The sequence below is a fragment of the Phalacrocorax aristotelis genome, chromosome 6, assembly GCF_949628215.1.
Source record: "Phalacrocorax aristotelis chromosome 6, bGulAri2.1, whole genome shotgun sequence".
NCBI lineage: Eukaryota > Metazoa > Chordata > Aves > Suliformes > Phalacrocoracidae > Phalacrocorax > Phalacrocorax aristotelis.
In genome coordinates, this window is record NC_134281.1 from 48,836,659 (window position 1) to 48,853,421 (window position 16,763).

At 60.1% G+C, this 16,763-nt stretch overlaps 2 protein-coding genes across 5 annotated transcripts; one reads left to right on the forward strand and one right to left on the reverse strand.

Moving 5' to 3' along the window:
- Positions 1-7,639: 7,639 nt before the first annotated feature.
- On the reverse strand, positions 7,640-10,750 carry FOXD2 (forkhead box D2). Its single transcript, XM_075097684.1, is given in 3 exon segments — positions 7,640-9,557; positions 9,559-9,617; positions 9,620-10,750. Coding segments are annotated over 3 exon segments (1,341 nt in total). The 5' UTR covers positions 10,416-10,750; the 3' UTR covers positions 7,640-9,071.
- Positions 10,751-10,825: 75 nt separating this feature from the next.
- On the forward strand, positions 10,826-16,457 carry LOC142059187 (uncharacterized). Of its 4 annotated transcripts, none has more exons than XM_075097686.1 (3): positions 10,826-12,353; positions 12,475-14,016; positions 14,980-16,457. In XM_075097686.1, exon 1 carries the CDS (start codon positions 11,219-11,221, stop codon positions 12,182-12,184), a length of 966 nt encoding a protein of 321 aa, XP_074953787.1. In that variant the 5' UTR covers positions 10,826-11,218; the 3' UTR covers positions 12,185-12,353; positions 12,475-14,016; positions 14,980-16,457. The 4 variants fall into 4 exon arrangements, with proteins under 4 accessions (XP_074953787.1, XP_074953788.1, XP_074953786.1 ...); XM_075097687.1 differs by having other exon boundaries at positions 15,199-16,457; XM_075097685.1 differs by having other exon boundaries at positions 12,475-16,457.
- The last annotated feature ends 306 nt before the right edge of the window (positions 16,458-16,763 follow it).

Here is a 16,763-nt window from a genome sequence, read left to right on the forward strand (position 1 = left end):
CACGGCTCCCAGCGCCAAAAAAAAAAAAAAATTAAAAAAAAAAAAGTAAAGGGGGGGGATTCGGCGCAAGCAGAACCGGAGCCGCCCGCAGCCAGTTCACACGCTGTTTGCAGCGGTGGAGCGGCTTCCTCCAGCCGGCCCCGACGGCGGAGCTGGCGCCACCGGCACCGGGCCGTCCCCACCGAGCACCCGCCAGCGCCCCCGCCCAGACGGGGGGCTCCGGGCACCCCAGTCGGAGCGCCCGTGGCGGGCTGGGAGGGGGCCGAGGGGCGCTGCGACAGGGCGGCGGGGCCCGGCGCTCCGGGGGTGCAGGGTCTGGGGGGCACCTCTTGGCCCCGGCCTCCCTGATGGGCTGCACGGCCTCCGGAGCTGCCGCCCTCGCACAAAACCTCTGCAGTCGCCGTGCTGCCCCCGGGAAAGGGGGACACCCCTATTCCTAATGCCACCCACCTCTCAGCAGAGATGGGGGAAGACATGGGGGGGCCCCCACAGCCTGGCCACAGGTTCCCCACCTCCAGTTGCAGCTGGAAAACACACTAGGGCTGGGGGCGGGGGGTACGCGGGGTGAGCAGTTTCACCAGTCGCTGTTCCCCGGGGGACCCGGGCGTGCAGCCTCCCCCCAGGAGCTGGGGCGGGGAAGAGCCGCCGGGATGTGGGGAAGGACCGGCCGGAGCCGCGGGAGAGACGGAGAGGCGGCCGCGGGTGGGTGTCCCTTCCCGCAGGCCTTGGGGGTGTCCGGCCCACTCCACATCTCCACCTCCCCCGGGCAGAGCGCAGGGGCTGTGGGACCCTCCGCGGTGCGGCGGGAGGGGACCCCGGGGCGGCTGCCGGGGACGCGGCCGGGGCTCAGCTCGCCGCAGCTCCCGGGAGGCCAGAAATGCCTTTTTCGACGATCTCCTGAGCTCAAGAGCCATTAGAAACGTCCCTCTGAAGTGATCCTCTGGGCAGGGGCGTATTGAAAGAGATACACAGAGCAGGAGTATGCCCGAGAGGAGGTGGCAACATTGTCGGGCAGGGGAGAAAATGAAGTTAAAACCGAAATAAAAAGAAGAGGGAAAGACAGAGAGAAAGGTGGGAAAACGAAATTATACTCCTTGTGAAACGTGTAGGGCTTCTCCGGAGCAACTGCGGAAAGGAGGCCTTTCCACCACGGTGGATAAATTTACTCGTGTCCCACATGACCGAGGGTGGGGGACCCGGGACGCGGGGGGGGGGAGAGAAAGGTCATGGGACTGGGATTTGGGTTGTAAATCACAGAGGAGACGTGGATTTCAGTGCCGGGATCCGCGTTAGGTGGCAGCGGCCTCGGGTTTTGCAAGAGAAGTAATTATATAGGAAAAAGAAAAAAAAAAAAAAAAAAAAAAGTGGGGGTTGGAGTGGAGGGTGGGAAGAGGAAAGGGCATTTCAGAAATAACCCCAGTAAAATCTCGGGGGGTTAGCGGTGAGAAAGTGCGTTTGGGGGGCACAGATCTAGGAAAGCGTCGCTGGGAGACCCCGCTGGCCTAGGAAAGAAGTTGCCCCCCACATCCCCCCCGGGCCGGGGGTGGGTGCTCAGCACTGCACCCCGCGTCTGCTCGGAGGACGCCCTCCTGCCCGGCCCCGGCTCTCGGCCGAGCCCTGCCCGCTCCCTTTGTTGCCTCTATTTTGTGGCCGTGTCTCTCTCCTGGGAAGAGGAGATCACAGGGGCGCTGCAGGGGTGCGTTTGGGGGGGCAGCGCTTGCCCCGCCAGCCGCTTCACATCTCCCTCCCCTCGCCCCCACGCACCCTGCCGGGACCTGCCGCGGAGGGGGCGCCGCGGCCCGAGGCGAGGGGGGTCCGCCTGCCTGGACCCTGGCATTTTTTGGCCCCAACCCCAGGCGGGGGAAGTTTTTCCTTCTCCACTTTTTGTTTAAATTTAAAGCGACAGCGGCGGCCCCTCCGTCCCCTGCCCGCCGGGGGTCCGGCCCTCTGCGGCTCAGCTGCGGCCGCGGGTGTCACCAGCGCGGCTGCGCTCCGAGGGTTTCCTACACCCGGGGCCCTGTCCTGTGTCCCCCCCGCCTCCATCTGCCCGGGAATGAGGGGGGAGCACGGGGAGGGCACCCCAGGTAATGTCGTCCCGGTGGGGGGAAAATTTCCCACGGTTTTTGCAGGGAGCCCGGCTGGAGTTAATGGCGATCGTGTGCCCCGCAGACGGCTCTCGCTGCTGAGGAGTGATTTGGGGGGGGTAGTGGGGGCTCATTCAGGTTACACGGACTTTCCGAGGGCTCTCCGCTGGCCTCCGTCGGCAGGGAAAAGCGGAATATCTGGGAATTTTTGCGAGAGTGAAAGGAATCGCCGGTGTTGGTTTAACCCGTTTCAAAACCCCGGTACTAACGAAAGAGGAACGTAATTTCACTTGACAGGCGAGTTAAAGCGGGGAAATCGAAATCTGATCGAAACGGACAGGGACGGCCCCGAAAAGCGCTTCTCTGCCACCCTGCGACACGGAGCCAGACCCTCCTTACCCAGAAAGGCTCGGGGAGTGGGAGAAACACCACCGAATCGGTAATTAGGAAGATCCCGAGGCACCGACACGAAGCCTCCCCTGCAGGAACGGACCCACAAACTCGTTACACCCCTTGGGGCTCCCGCCCGACCTCTCAACGGGAACATGATCTCCCTCGCAGGTTTTCCTTCGGTTTTACGAGACCTGCTTCGACACACGGAGAGATGAACGATTACAATGCACTCCATATCCATTTATCCGCATCCCAGGGGGGCGGGATGCGGGCAGCCAGGGCGGCTGGGAAGCGAGGTATCCCGCCTGGCCGCGGCTCGGGGAGGCCGCCGAGCTCCGGGATCCGGACTCCTCGGTACCGGCGGCCCGGCGGGGAGATCCGCTTCCCGGGCGGCGGGTGGGCGCACCCCGGTACCGTCCACCCGAGGAGGGGAGATCGTTAGCATCTCAATGATGAGGAAGAGTTGAAAACGCGCGATCAAACCCTGCCGAGAGTGTTTTTTTTCCTCCCGCCCCGGATCGCAGCGTCACCTGTTGCCGCCACGGGTTTGGGGCGCCAAGTTGCATCTTATTTGATAAAATAATAAAATGCGAACTGGTCCTGCGCGGGCGCCCGGCCCCGTCCGAGCCCGGGGCAGGGGGGACCGGCACACGCTCGCCCCTGCACCCCCGCTGGGGCCGGGGCCGCCGCCTCGCGCACGGCCCCCCCGAGAAACGCACCGGCGGGACGGTGAGAAGGGGTGTGCGGGGGTGTGCTCCCGAGCCGCCGTGCTGCCGGCCGGGGTGCTGGGCGCCGCTGGGAAGGGCGCCCTGGGCTGCCCCGCAGCCCACCAGGCACAGGCAGGGGAACCGCCGAGCCCGGGGGGCCGCCCGTGTCTCCCCTGGCTCAAAGGAGGGGAGACACCCCCCCGCTGCGGCCGGGAGAGAGATTCCTGGGGGTGGACAGTGCTGGAAACGTCCTAGGGAGAGCGGGGAAGCGGCCCTGGGTGAACCCGAGACGAAGCGGGTGAGACTGGAGAGGCCGACAAGGAGAGAAAGAAGGAGGAAAAAAGAAAGGTGACAAGAGGGAGAAAGAGAAAAAACAAAAGAGATAAAGGAACGAGGAAGGGGAGAGGAGATAGAGAAAAAGGAAAAGAGAGAGAAAAAGGAAAAGAAGGAGGAAGAGAAAGAGAGATGAAAGAAAGAGAAAATAAAGAAATGGGAAACAAAAGAAAAAGAAAATGAGAATAAGAGGGATAGAAAGAGGGGAGGGGAGGGAGAAAAAGAGATAGAAAGAGGGAGAAAGGGGAAAACAAGCAGGTAGATAGAAGAGCGAAAGAGAAAAAAGAGAAATCGAGAAAGAAAGAACGAGAGAAAGAGAGAGAAAGACATAGAAATAAGGAAAGAAGGGAAGAAAGAAGAAATAAAGAAGAGGGAGAGTGGGAAAACAAAGGAGGGGGGGGAGAACCAAGGAAAAACGAGAGGACGAGAAAGAGAAAAGGTGAGGAAGAGAAGGAGGAAGAAAAGATGCTCCCGTGGTCCGGGAGGTGAGGGCAGAGCGCGGAGCCCCGGCCCCTCTCCTTGCCCGACAGACAGACGGAGGGGTGAGTGCAGGGCCCTGACCTACCGCGAACATCTCGAGGAGGATTTCGAAAGCACCAACTTAATTTCCAATGCAATTTTCCTGCGGCTGCGACAGCTCCTCCCGCCCTCCCCACATCGGAAAATGTTTGGTTTAAAAAAAAACAAAAACAAAACAAAACCAAAACCAAGTCGTTTCCCTGCTTTTTGTGCCGGGAAAGGAGAGAAACGAAAGGGAAATGGAGAGGGAAAGAAGATGCTGGAGGGCAGTTATTTTTCCAAAGTTACGAGGCAGGAAAGTGTTTTTAGGTCGGGCACTGGGGCACAGGGAGACTAGGCGTTATTATTAAATCCTAAATCCACCGTGAAAACGGGAGTTTCTGCGCAGTCACGGGGAAGGGCCAGGGCAGGCCCAGAGGAAGGGCCGAGCTATTGGAAAAGATGCTCTTGGTGTCTAAAGGTGGTTTCTATAATCCAGGTTGATTTATTTTTGTTCGGGGCTGCGAGGAACTAGAAAGAGAAAACCAAAAAGCTACCGGATAAAGGAATAAGATCTTGACCTTTCCTAATTCCCCAAATCGGCAGTAATGGAAAGCAGAAGGTGCCAGGGGAGGAGGCAGGAGGCGAGGGCCGAGCGGGCGGTGCGGCGGGGCCGGCCGGGCCGGGGTCCCGGCACCCCGCACCCCGCAGCTGGCGGGTCGGAGCGAGGGCCACCCGCGTCCTTCCTCGGGACCCGCTCCGCTTAACACCGGCTTAGTTAAGCGAACACAGAGAAAGAAATTGCCCACATCCCACACACACTTACACACCCCCGCTGCTGTCCCGACGGGGATATTCCGGGGCAGGATCGGTTTATCCCGCCCCGATAAACCCGAGGAGAAACGGCCGTTTGCCGCCTCCCCGGGGCTGCGCGCACAGGGAAAACCGCCGCGGAGGAAATCCGCAGAGAACATCGCGTTTTTGTTACAACCCCTTCATCTGACATATAGAAAGGAGAGGAGTGGGGTCACATTTTAAAAAGAAAAAAAAAAACAAAACCAAAAAAACCCCACAAACTCTGCTCCGCAGATGCCTGACCAAAGCCAAAGCGAGGCGGAGCAATCCGCATCCCCCGGCCCCGCTCGGGAACAGCCGCCGAGACCGGCCCCGGCGCCGAAGGGAGGCGGGAAAAAAAAAACCCCAAACCTGCGACAAAGGATCGGGCCCCGCGGCGGGAGCGGGGTCGCCGCCGGCCCGGCTTTGCCCGGGGTTTAAAGCTGGCCAAAAAAACACCGAAAACAACATCAAGAGCCGAGCGGATTCGCCTACGGACGAGGGGGAAGGGAAATGCCGGGTCGCCTTTTTGGCCACGGACTCCCAAGCAGCGACTGCAACAGCTAATTATTTTCTTTCCAGTGCTCGGTTATTGCTGGTGTCCTCCCCGCCTCCCCCCCCCCCCAATAAATAAATAAAACCCTCCTTTAGGCAGCGAGGCGTGAAAAATGATCCTCGCTGAACGCTTAAAAATAATGTCCCGTGAAGATCGGGGCTGCGGAGCCAGCCAGCCCCGTAATTAGGAGCCATTATCCGCCGAGGCAATATTTCGCCTTAACCCTGCAAGCCGAGCCCGGCCAGGGGTTCCCGACCTCAGAGGAGCTCTCCCCGGCGGCTGGGGGGGAGCCGATTCCCGGGGGTCTCCGCCGATCCCCCCCGCCACTTTCCCCAAGCGACGCAGATATTTGCAGGCGGCGTGAGTTTGACCGGGGCACGGAAAGAGCTCGGGTGCTTGAGGGAGATTTAGGCGATGGGAAGAATCTGAAGTTAGAGCCACTTGGGGATCTCCCCCCGCCCCCCCGAAAAAGAAAAAAAAAAAAAAAAAAAAGAAAACACCACCAAACCACCAAAAACCAACCCCAAACCCATCGGCGCGGGCGCTGGCAGCCCCCCGGGCCGGGAGAGCCGAGCCCAGCCGGGGCGGCCCTTCCTGCGGGGGGAACCGCGGCTCCCCTGAAGGAGGAAAATCCCCCAGCTCCCGAGTCAGCTCAGCTTCAACCCCGGCCGCGACTTAAAACCCCGCAACGGCTCCGCAAAGTAAAAGAAGGGGAAGGGAGCGGGGAAAAGGTGTCCCAGCCCCAGAACCGCCGGATCCCCCTCCCCTGAGCGTGTGGGGGAAGGGGTCCCTCCGGGGAAACGCCGCTTCCCTGCAGAGCGGACCCCCCTGCATCCCTCCAAAGCCTGAGACCACCAACTTGGAGAACCCTCTGCACCCAGCGGGGGCTGCAGGGCCGAGACGCACCCGTTCATCCCCACGGGCACCGGCCGCTACTTCTCAGCCGCCCCTGCCACCCTTGGCTCATTTTCTTCCCGCACTTCGCAAACAAACAAGCCAACAAAAATTAAAAAAAAAAAAAAAGATGCTACTTTATATTAAAATAAGCCACCCCCCCTCTTCCAGACACACAGCCACCACCCAGCCTGGCTGCACATCGCTTTCTTCCTTCGGATCCCGTCCCCTCAAAGCAGGCTCGGTTATTAAAGGAGGCTGAACAAAGATAGCCCCGAGAGCAGCTATCAGCGCATTTTAACTTCATCAAAGACTTCGGGGGAGAGGGAGAGGAGGGGTCTGGCACCTTCTAGTAATGAGCTTGTCAGGAACACCCCTGCCAGAGCAATTGAACAATTTGCACACAAGCAAAAGAAAAGGAGCGGGGAGGGAGGGAGGAAGGGGAAATGCTACAAAAGCCCCTTCAATTTCCAACCATGTGCTTGGCAATCTGGAAAATAGATTCATTGGCCTCCTCTTTTCTCCCATGTCGAGTCTTGTAGCCCCTTTTGTAGGAGCTGGACATGAAAGGGAGACAACCAAGTGCCGGACACGAAGATCGCTTTTCAAAAGCAAATGTGTGTGAAGGCGAGATGTGAGACCGCTCGCTGCGGGGAGGCGGCACGTTCAGGAACAACATCAACAAACTGCGCGGAGGTTCGAGGTGGCACAGAGAGGGGCGGGGGGGGGGGGGGGGGATTAAGAAAAAGGGGGGGAGGAAGAGAAAAGAAAGGCCTTTCCCCCCCCATCCCCAGCGCACACCGGCCGGCTCCTGCCCGCGCCCCGGCGGGCCCCGCACAAAGCCCCGCTCGCCCGGGGACCGGCTCCGTCCCCCACTCCCTGCCTCGTACGTCTCAGCTTTTTTTCTTTTTCTCCTTCTCCTTCAGCTGGCTGCGCGGGCAGAAAGGCCTCGATTCTTTAGATCAGGGTCCCTGCCAACAAACAAACCGAAGAGCACGTTTGGTCCCTGAAATAAATAAATAGGGGAGGGGGGGGGAGAGGTTTGGAGAAGGGAGCGCTTAAAGATGTTTATTTACTTTGTAAGTTGTTGCAAAATTTAGGCGGAGATCAAGTTTCATTCGGTCATTCAAATGCTGCAGGCCCAAGGGGGACGTGTGTGCGGGGCGGGGGGGAACCCTCCAACTTATTTTCTCATGTGTCAACTTTTCCAAACAAAATAAAGGGAGGTGGGGGGGAGAGAAGGGATAACGTTTCTCCCGGCCCCCATCTCCCTCCCCCTGGAAACAAGCAGAGGGTTGTCTGACTTTTTTTTTTTTGTTGGGGGGGGGGGGGTGTATGCACCAACCAAAAAGCAAACAAAGAAATAAAAAATAAAATTAACAACAACAAAAAAATTCCGGAGGGTCCTTTCCCTTGCCGGCCCCTGGACCCGAAGCGGGCCCCCCCCGCACCCCGCCTGTGCGGCAGCCTGCGGCGGGGGGAAGGGAGGCGGCGCGGAGCGGCCCCGCGCAGGCTGCGCGCCCGGCCGCGGCGCGGAGGGGACGGAGGGCTCGGCCCCGCCGGCTTCGGGCGGCGAAACTCCGCGAGCGGCCGAGCGTCGCCAGCCCGAGGCGGGAGGCACTCGCTTCCCCGAGGCCCGAGCGCGGCTCTGGACTCTCAGCGTGACAAAGGACATCTCAAAGAACGATCGGGATTATTATTTTTTTTTTTTAACCAGGTCACAAACATTTATTAATTTACACCAACGGTGGACAAAATTCTGTTGCCTTTTCCACATCAAATTATTCACAGATTCTCTCAATAAAATAGATATGACGGATGCACAACCAGTGAAGAGTTAACTGGACTCCGCTCATTAGCTCCCGAATAATCTATATACAAATAATTACCAATACACCAAAAAACCCACGCACGGAGGGGGTGGGAAAACGGGGGATTAAAAAAAAAAAACACACCGGTGTGGGAATTCTCCAAACTTCCTTACGGATCGGATTTTCTTTTAAACGTGCATTTGAATCCTTCATTGAGGGGGGGGGGGGGGGGGGGAAGGAAAAAAATAAACCGCAGTCCTGAGTTTCACTGACTTTTTTCTTCTTAAACATAAAGAAACCCTAAACAGTGCCTTTTAAAACCAAACCCGAAGCTTCAAAGAAACTAAAAATAAGATCGAGCCATTAAAACATTTTCTTTGAGAGTAGGGGAGAGACAGACACACATGGCAAAACCGCCCGGGAGACAGATTTGCAGGAATGAAAACGGGCTCGCTGCGACCGGGGGCGGCTGCGACTCCCCTGGCCGCCTTCCCGGGCGATTTGGGGGACCCCCGCGGCAAACCCGCACCTCTCAAAGGAAACATTTCCGACCCTAAGACCGTTTCTTTCTTAACATCCCCTCCCTCACCTCCCGCAAGACGTTGCGTGTTCAACCAGCCCAGGTCCCAGCTTATGTTACGGCCACTATAAATACGCTTTGGCGCTTGCGGGACGAGCTCCTGTTATTCCTTTCCCCCTCCCGCCATCCCGATTTATTTATTTTTTTTTCTTCCCGAGCAAGGAGACACAAACAGATCTGGATGCCACAGAGCCTGGAAATAAAGTAAAAATAAAAAAAAAAAAAAAAAAAAAGAAATATTTCCTACCTTAAAACACAACAGGAGGAGATTGTGGGGGGACGGGGAGAGGGAAGGGGAGCAGTTTCGGAGGAGGGGGGAGAGCTGGGAAGGGGCCGTTTGCTTCGCGACTCTCCCCCCCCACCCACCCCCCCCAGCACACTTTAAAAATGACAGCTGCTCAGGGTTGTGATTTTACTGGAAAAGTTCTGGGCCGGCTGCAGGAGGGGCTCGTGTGCCAGGCTGACCTGGGGCTGTGCCGGGGCCAAGGCGGGGCTGAGCACGGCCAGGACCTGCGCCGGGGGGCCCGCCTGGCCGGCGGGGTAGGGCGCGGCGGGCGCGGCGCTGGGGTTGGTGCTGGGCGGCGGGGGCACGGCCCCCCCGATGATGTTGTCTATGGAAAATGAGGGCCGGGAGGGGTGGTTGGTGCCGCCGCCGCCGCCGGCGGGCGTGGGGTCCGGCTTCAGGGTCTGGAGGAGGGCGGCGGGCAGGGCGGTGGGGCTCAGCTGGGGGTGGTAGAAGGACTTCCTGCAGTTCAGCTCGCCGCCCAGGAAGGAGGGCAGCCCCGAGGCGGCCGAGAAGACGGAGGCGGCGGCGGGAGGCGGCGGAGCCGGTAACGGGCAGTGCGGCGCCGGGAAGGGGAAGGCGCCCGCGGCGCCGCCGCCGCCTCCGCCGCCGGGGTGGTGGTGGTGGTGGTGGTGCGGGGGGTAGCCCTGGAGCTGCAGGCCGTAGTTGTAGCCGTAGGGTCCGTAGGCGAAGCCGGGCAGGAAGGCGGCGGCGTCGGCGGCCCCGGCCCGCAGCAGCAGCTCCGGGTGCGGCGGGTGCAGCTGCTGCTGCCGCTTGAAGCGCTTCCTCCGGCGCAGGAAGCTCCCGTTGTCGAACATGTCGGCGGACTCGGGGTCCAGCGTCCAGTAGTTGCCCTTGCCCGGGTTGCCGGGCTCCCGGGGGATCTTGACGAAGCAGTCGTTGAGGGAGAGGTTGTGGCGGATGCTGTTCTGCCAGGCGGGGAACTTCTCCCGGTAGTAGGGGAAGCGCCCGCTGATGAACTCGCAGATCTCGCTTAGCGTCAGCCGCTTCTTGGGGCTCTGCAGGATGGCCATGGTGATGAGGGCGATGTAGGAGTAGGGCGGCTTCACCAGCGGGTTCTTCCCCACCGCGCCGCCGCCGCCGCCGCCGCCCGCGGGCGCCTTCTCCCCGGGCGCGGCGCCGCGGGCGCACGCCGGCTCCGAGCCGCCGGCGGGGGAGAGCCGTTCCGGGGACCCCCCCATGCGCGCCTTGGCGGCCCCGCTCCGCGGCAGGGCGAGCCCCAGCGGATCGCCGCCGTCCTCCTCGTCCTCCTCTTCCTCGTCGTCGTCGTCGTCCTCCTCGTCCTCGCTGTACTTGCCCCCATCCTGGGGCGGGCCCACCACGTCGATATCCGCGTCCTCCACCTCGGAGAGCGGCTCTTCCTCCGGGGAGCGCTCGGACATGATCCCGCAGCCGCCGCCGCCGCTGCTGCCCAAAGTCATTGTTGTGCGGCCGGGGCGGCCGGGGCCGGGCTCCCCCCCCCACCTAGCGGCGGCTCCCGGGATGGGCCCGGGGCCGTGCCGGAGGGCTGCGGCCGCCGCTGGGACTCCGCGCCCCGGCGCCGCCGCTCCGCGCCCCGCTCGCCGCGCCGCTGCTGGCGGGACCGCGGCAGGGCTGCGGGGTGGTGGCTGCGGAGGGAGGGGCGGCGGAGGGGCGCGGGGCGGGGGCGGAGGGATGGGACGCCCGGGGGCTGGGCAGGGAGCTTGGAAGCAGCGATAATAAATAATAGTAATAATGATAATAAAAGGAGAGGGGAGAGAAAGCGGGGGTGCGGCGGCTCCTTGGCAGGGCGGGGGGGGGGGGGGGGAGAAGGGGAGGGAGGAGGGAGGGAGGGGCGGGGGAAGAGGGAGGGGGGAGGGCAGAAGTTGGGAAGGCGGCTCCCCCCTCCCCACCCCTCCCGAGCCGGGACCCGGTGGAAACGCTCCCACTCTGCGCCTCCTTCCAGCGCTCCCCAGGCCTTTATACGGCCGCCCCGGCATCACGTGCCGCCGCCGCAGGCCCCTCGGGGCACGGCGAGGGGCTGCCTGGCCCGGCCCGGGTCCCCGGGAGTGCGGGCCCCCGCCTCCGACGGTGATGCTTTCGAGGAAAGGCGCTGCCCGCTCCCCCGGCGCTTAGATGTCCCCGGCTACGCCTGGAGCCGGCTGGTGCGAGAGCGGGGGGTCGGCTCTGGATAAAGCCCACTTCCACACCCCCCCGCCCCAAGCACCCCGCGGTGCCGGAGGCTCGCAGGGCTCGTTCCTATCGGATGCAACGGCCCCCTCCCTCCGCCCGGGGGCCACGGAGGGTCCCTTGTCCCCACGCGGGCTGCCCGCCAACGGGGCTGAGGGCTGAGCTGCCGCCCTCCGGCAGCCTGGCTGGCGGGGACCCTAGCTCCACCAGGGCCGAGCCCCCCGGGACCCCCGGGGGGAGGGGGAGTGAATTTGGGATCCCTGCTCCCCTTCTGCACACGCTCACGTCACCGACACGTCACCGAGGCCGGAGTACCCTGCCTGGAAACCCGACTTCCCCGACGGCTCCCACGGGCCCGCACCCGCGGAGGGGATGCTGCCGCCCAGCAGGTGCGGGGCGGAAGGCGGGGAGCAACGCTCAGTCAAGCTCCCCCCCCTCCCCCCCCGCAAGAAAGAACCAAAGGGAAGACGGTGCGTGTCCGCGGGGTGCTGGGACGGCTCCCGCATCCCGGCCCGGCGGGTACCACTTTCCGAGGTGGTCCGCCCGTAGCCCGGCCAGGCCGCAGGACCCCTCCGGGACACGGGGAATCTCCTCCGGCCTGGGGACGGCCCGCCCGCCGCGCCCCCGCCAGCGCTGCCTCGAGGAGCAGCATCCCCCGACGGCTGGCAGGGAGGGGGTGGGGGGCGGCGGACACCCACCTTGCCGCGGGCTACAGCCGCAGCAGGAGGATTTCCCTGTAACCAGAGGCACCCTAGGCCCCCGCGGAGCCACAACGGTGTCCCCACGGGTGGCAGAGCCCCGCTCGCCCGCCTGCGGCCGCGCTTCCCCAGGGCAAGGCCGGGGCGGCCACCCCGGCGGAGGGCGGGGGACACGGACACGGCTGCAGCCGCCCACCCCGCGCCCCGTGGGTGGCTGTAGCAGCCCGGTGTCCCTGTCTCTGCCGCGGACCCACCGAGCCACGCTCGCACGTTTTTTCGGTTGGGATGGGCTTTTTTGTTGGTTGGTTTTTGGGTTTTGGTTTGTTTTTTTTTTCCTCCCTTAGAAGCTCTGCAAACCCGCAGCCGCTTTCCCGGGGGAAGGATGCCCGGGGAGGGAGGAAGGGGATGATTTACTCCAAGGGGGTGCCAGGGGGAGATCTCCCCCTCCTCCAGGGCCGCGTTCAGCAGTGTGAGAATCCGCGGTGATGAATTGCCAGTCGCTGCCGTTAACAGGTGCGAGCATTTGGTGATAAAATCTCCAGCACTAATACCGGGGAGCCGGGCCAAACAGCTGCGCGGCCCCGCTTCCAAATGCCGGTCACAATTACTCAAGCCCTAACGACTCGGTGCACAGACTCGCCGGGCTCGGGGGGACCCCGAGGAGCGGGCAGGAGCGGCCGGCGCTTCGCCCGCACATCTCCGGGTGAAGCGGCTACTGCAGAGCCGGAGCCTCTGCGCGGACTCGGTCGCATCTTCCTCCCTCGCCGCCAACGCTGCGATCGGGGAGGATTTCTCGACCGGAGGGAAAAATAGATGAATAATTGTGCTGAGAATTGCTCAGGAAGGTGACTTCCAGCCTGTCCCGCAGGCATGCGTCAGGGCTGGGAGAGCTTTCCTGACCTCTTTCACTTTTATATTCCTCCGATGCTGATAACCTTGCGTTTGCGACACATACGCATACATCTCCCTCTCGTATGTATGGGGGTGTGTGTGTGTATATATATTCAGCTATAGATATATTCATATTTTTTCTTATTTTTCTTTTATAATATAATTAGCTAACACGGAGAAATGCTTCCGAGACGCCGCATCTTTCCTACCGACTTGGTTTAAACTCTCCGTTCATCAGCCCCGCGGAAAGGCGACGGGAAGGACAAATGGAAGAGAGCGGAGAGGGAAAAGACCCTAGCCGCTTTCCATTTTTATTAAGTAAAATAATAGTTATGCCTCCCCTACATAAACGAAAGTGTCATAAAAAATTCCGAAGCAGCTGCCAGAGATTTCGACCACACACACAACGGGGCGATTGAATTTCCACTTGGTGCATTTCATGGCAGCGAGGAACCGCCGGGAGCTGCGCCTTGTGCCTGTGCAGGGCGGCGAGGGGAGGGCGGGCGGGGGGGGGACCCGGGCAAACGGCGCGCTGCGAGCGGCCGAGGGCAGCGGGCACCGCCCGGGGGATGCCCCGCCGCCCCCGGCCGCCCTGCCTGCGGGCTGCTCCCGCACGGCTCGAAGTGAAACAGATGTGGGTGTCCGCTGCCCGGCCCCCCCCGCCCTGCCCCGGCTGCCGCCTCTGCCCCTGCCTGCCAGGGCGGGCAGCGCCGGGCAGCCCGCGGGGGGAACCCCCGGCCACGGCGGGCTCGGGTGGAGCCGTTTATCGCTGGATTCATGGGCATCGGGCCCCCGATGGGCCCGAAATTGGAGGGGGGGCAGGCGAGGAGGGTCGATCCGAGGCGGCTGTCGGTGGGCTGCGGCCGGAGCCCTGTCCCGCTCCCGCCTGGACCTCCCCCCTCGGCACCGTTCACCCGGAGCCGCCGGAGCTCGAGAACCAGCGTGTCCCCGTCAGCCACCACCGGCACCATTCCTGCCTGTTTCAAGGCAAAATATCGTCCCCATTAAAGCAGGGAACGACCCAAAAAGAGACGACCGTGAATGAGACCCGGTCCCTCCGTCTGCGAGCGGCTCCCGTTCGCCGAGCCGGTATTAGCTTCAACTTTGCCACGCAAGACCGGCTGCAGAAACAAATCAAAACGAGAAAAAGTACCCAAACTACACCCGTCCCGAAAAGATTTAGAAAAGGGAAACCCGGGAGTGAAGCAAACCAGATGGTCGGAGCCCAGACACGTACATAGGCGCACACACGCTCCCGGCCGTGCATCCACACGCGGAGCCAGGGGTGAGTTTAAATCACGCGTTTGCACGCCGGGGTAGGAAATGATGCGGGCTCCCGAAAGGGAAACCCTATCGATCTACCCGAAAAGATTGCCTTGTCATCGTGTCACTGTTCCCAGGCGTGCGAGGCTGGGGGGGAAGCATTTTTCCTTCGGCAGATTTTTAATTTTTCTTCTCTCCTCTCTGAAGTATTTCATTACAGCCTCCCTTCCCATCTCCCGTTTTAACCCGACTCTGTTTTACATTTCACGTTAAATTGCGCGGGGCTGAGAGCTGGCGGGGTGGGGAGGGTCTCCAAAAAGTCTCAGCAGTGCGGTAAAAAAAGAAAAAAAGAAGTGGCCATCAACCGATCAGGACTTTTTTCTTCTTTTATTTTCTCGTTTAAATTGACTTTCACTGTCTTTTCCGCCTGTCTTAATGAGGCGTTGGGTCGGCGTTTTGATGTCCCGCAGACCTCTTTAGCAGGTGACTGCCCCGGCCGAGGCTTCCCCCCGGGGCTGCCGGTGCCCCCGCCCGGGCAGCTCCGTGGAAGCCCCTGCAAGCTGCAAACCGGAACAACGACCAGACACAATTTTTTTTTTTTTTTTCCACAAGGAAAAGATCGTCCCCTGCCTGTCCGCCGAGACCGTTATTTGCCGGGGGAGTGTCGGGGTGGGCAGGGACGACAATCCTGGAGCACCGCGGGGTGCGATCGCTGCTCCTGCCCCGGCGCTGGCCGTGCCCCCGCCTAAGGGAGCCGGTCCTGGCCGGGGCATCCGCCGCCGCTGGGGTTCACGGCGGGGCAAAGCCCTGATCCCGCACCGCTGTGCCCGGGGAAGGGCAGCATCGGGCCCTGCGGCGCTCCCGTGCCCTGCCACGGGCAGGGTGGGGGATTTAGCTCCAGCCCAGCCGACGTTGCTCCCAGATCCTTTCGGATGATCTGTTGGGTTTGCAATACATAATCATTCTTGTTTCCTCTGCCGAGCAGCATCTAAATTCGTTTATTCTGATGAGAGCCGCATCTACAAGTCCCCCAAGGCTCAGTGATGGATTTTTCTGTATTACCTCGTTATCAAGCTTGGCTGACCTCTAACTTCTCTGAAAACATGAACAAGACAGACCTGCTGCTGCCTGGGCTGCCCCAGGGGGCTCTTTTTCCACTTATGTGATTTCCTTTGATATTATTTCTCTTCTTTCCATATCCAAGGCTCAGACCTTCAGTGCTCCCTGCAGTTCAACCTTTTTTCCAGCCCTGTACTGCCAGCTCCCAGCTTGCAAAGATCAGTTTGCAGCCTGCACATCAAGAACTCCCAGCTCAGGGAGGTTAAGTGGGAATGGTGGTGCCGGATAGTGCGAGCTGCATGGAATTCCCAGTTTGGAAACCACGGGAGCCAAGTGCCTATACCCATCCCTGCAGCGCTCAGATGTCGGACGCCTTGGGTTTGCGGACTTGGATTTTCAAATGCAGGTATCCCAAAATCCACACCAAAAAAGGCCTGGATTTCAAGGGAGGGCTTTCCCAGGCACCCCTCGTGTAGGACTGAACACCCATGAACCTCTGAAGAGCAAGTCTCTCCGTCTTTCCTGCTCTTCCTTTCCTTTCCATATGCACACATTTATTTAGGTGCTGTGTCATGACTTTAGGACCTTGGCTTTGGACTTGCAGTTCAAAAACTTTGTCTGCTGCTCTCTATTCATAACTGATCCCATCCCACATGGATTTGAAGCCCACCAGGCAAGCTCATACACAGCATAACAGCCAACCAATAAACTCTGGCTTGGTATAAGCTTTTTTTATGTACTGTTCTTCAGCAACCTGACATGAAAAGAGATGGGTACTCTCACACACTTACATGACTCAGAGGATCGAAGTGATTTCAAGCCATAAACCACCAGGTGCACTTTTGAGACTCACCAAAGCCAGCCCTCCTGGTTGCCATAAAAAACACATTAGCCAAAGGCTGATGCATGTGGAAGGCAATTATGCTCTGGCACATGGCAATATGCATAGAACAGCCTGGTAACTGTGCCTACTATGCAAGGAAAAATACCCTGTGAAAACAAGACTGCTAAATCACTTCATTCTTCCCTGAATCCCCTGAAAATAAGAGAGGGTTTTGGGTTTTGGGTCTTTTTTTTTTTTTTTTTTGGGGGGGGGGGGGGGGCGGGCGGTGGAATATGCAGGAGGGAATCAGATTTTCCAAAAGTGCATGCACCAGTGCAAGAACCTAGATAAATGACCAGATTCACAAGGATGTAGAAACTTGTGATGAGGTTTTCAAGTCTGGGTTTTCCATGTTAGCATCTGATCATGCCAATGTGCCCAGGAAATCCCCGCTGCTGCGTTCTCTACATTCAGCGGTTCAGCAGCCTGAGTGCTCGCCTCACCCACTGAGTTCGCAAAAGTCCACTTCTGCCAGAAACGCCAGCTGAGGACGCTCAGCTTGGGGGTTAGGACCAATACAGAGAGAGGGCCTTCAATGGAGGAAATTACAGAGAAGGTGGAAAATTACCAGAATATAGGTTGATTGGTACAAAAAGTGTTTGACTCCTTTTTATTTTTTTTCTGCATGATGTAAATGGCTGGATGTCTTTGCATCTGGAAGTGTCCAGCAATCTCCAGCTGGGGATCATGTTGGGGTGAATCTGCTGCATCCTTGTAAAAAATTGTCCCTGCATATACCTTCTGATACCTACAGATCTGCCTCGCAAACATGTTTGTAGATATATTTTGCCTCTTGACCTCAAATAAGACTATGTTTCAGTCAGCTG

Coding starts and splice junctions, on each gene's coding strand:
- LOC142059187 (XM_075097685.1), top strand. CDS start 11,219: ATGCAACGGCCCCCTCCCTCCGCCCGGGGGCCACGGAGGGTCCCTTGT.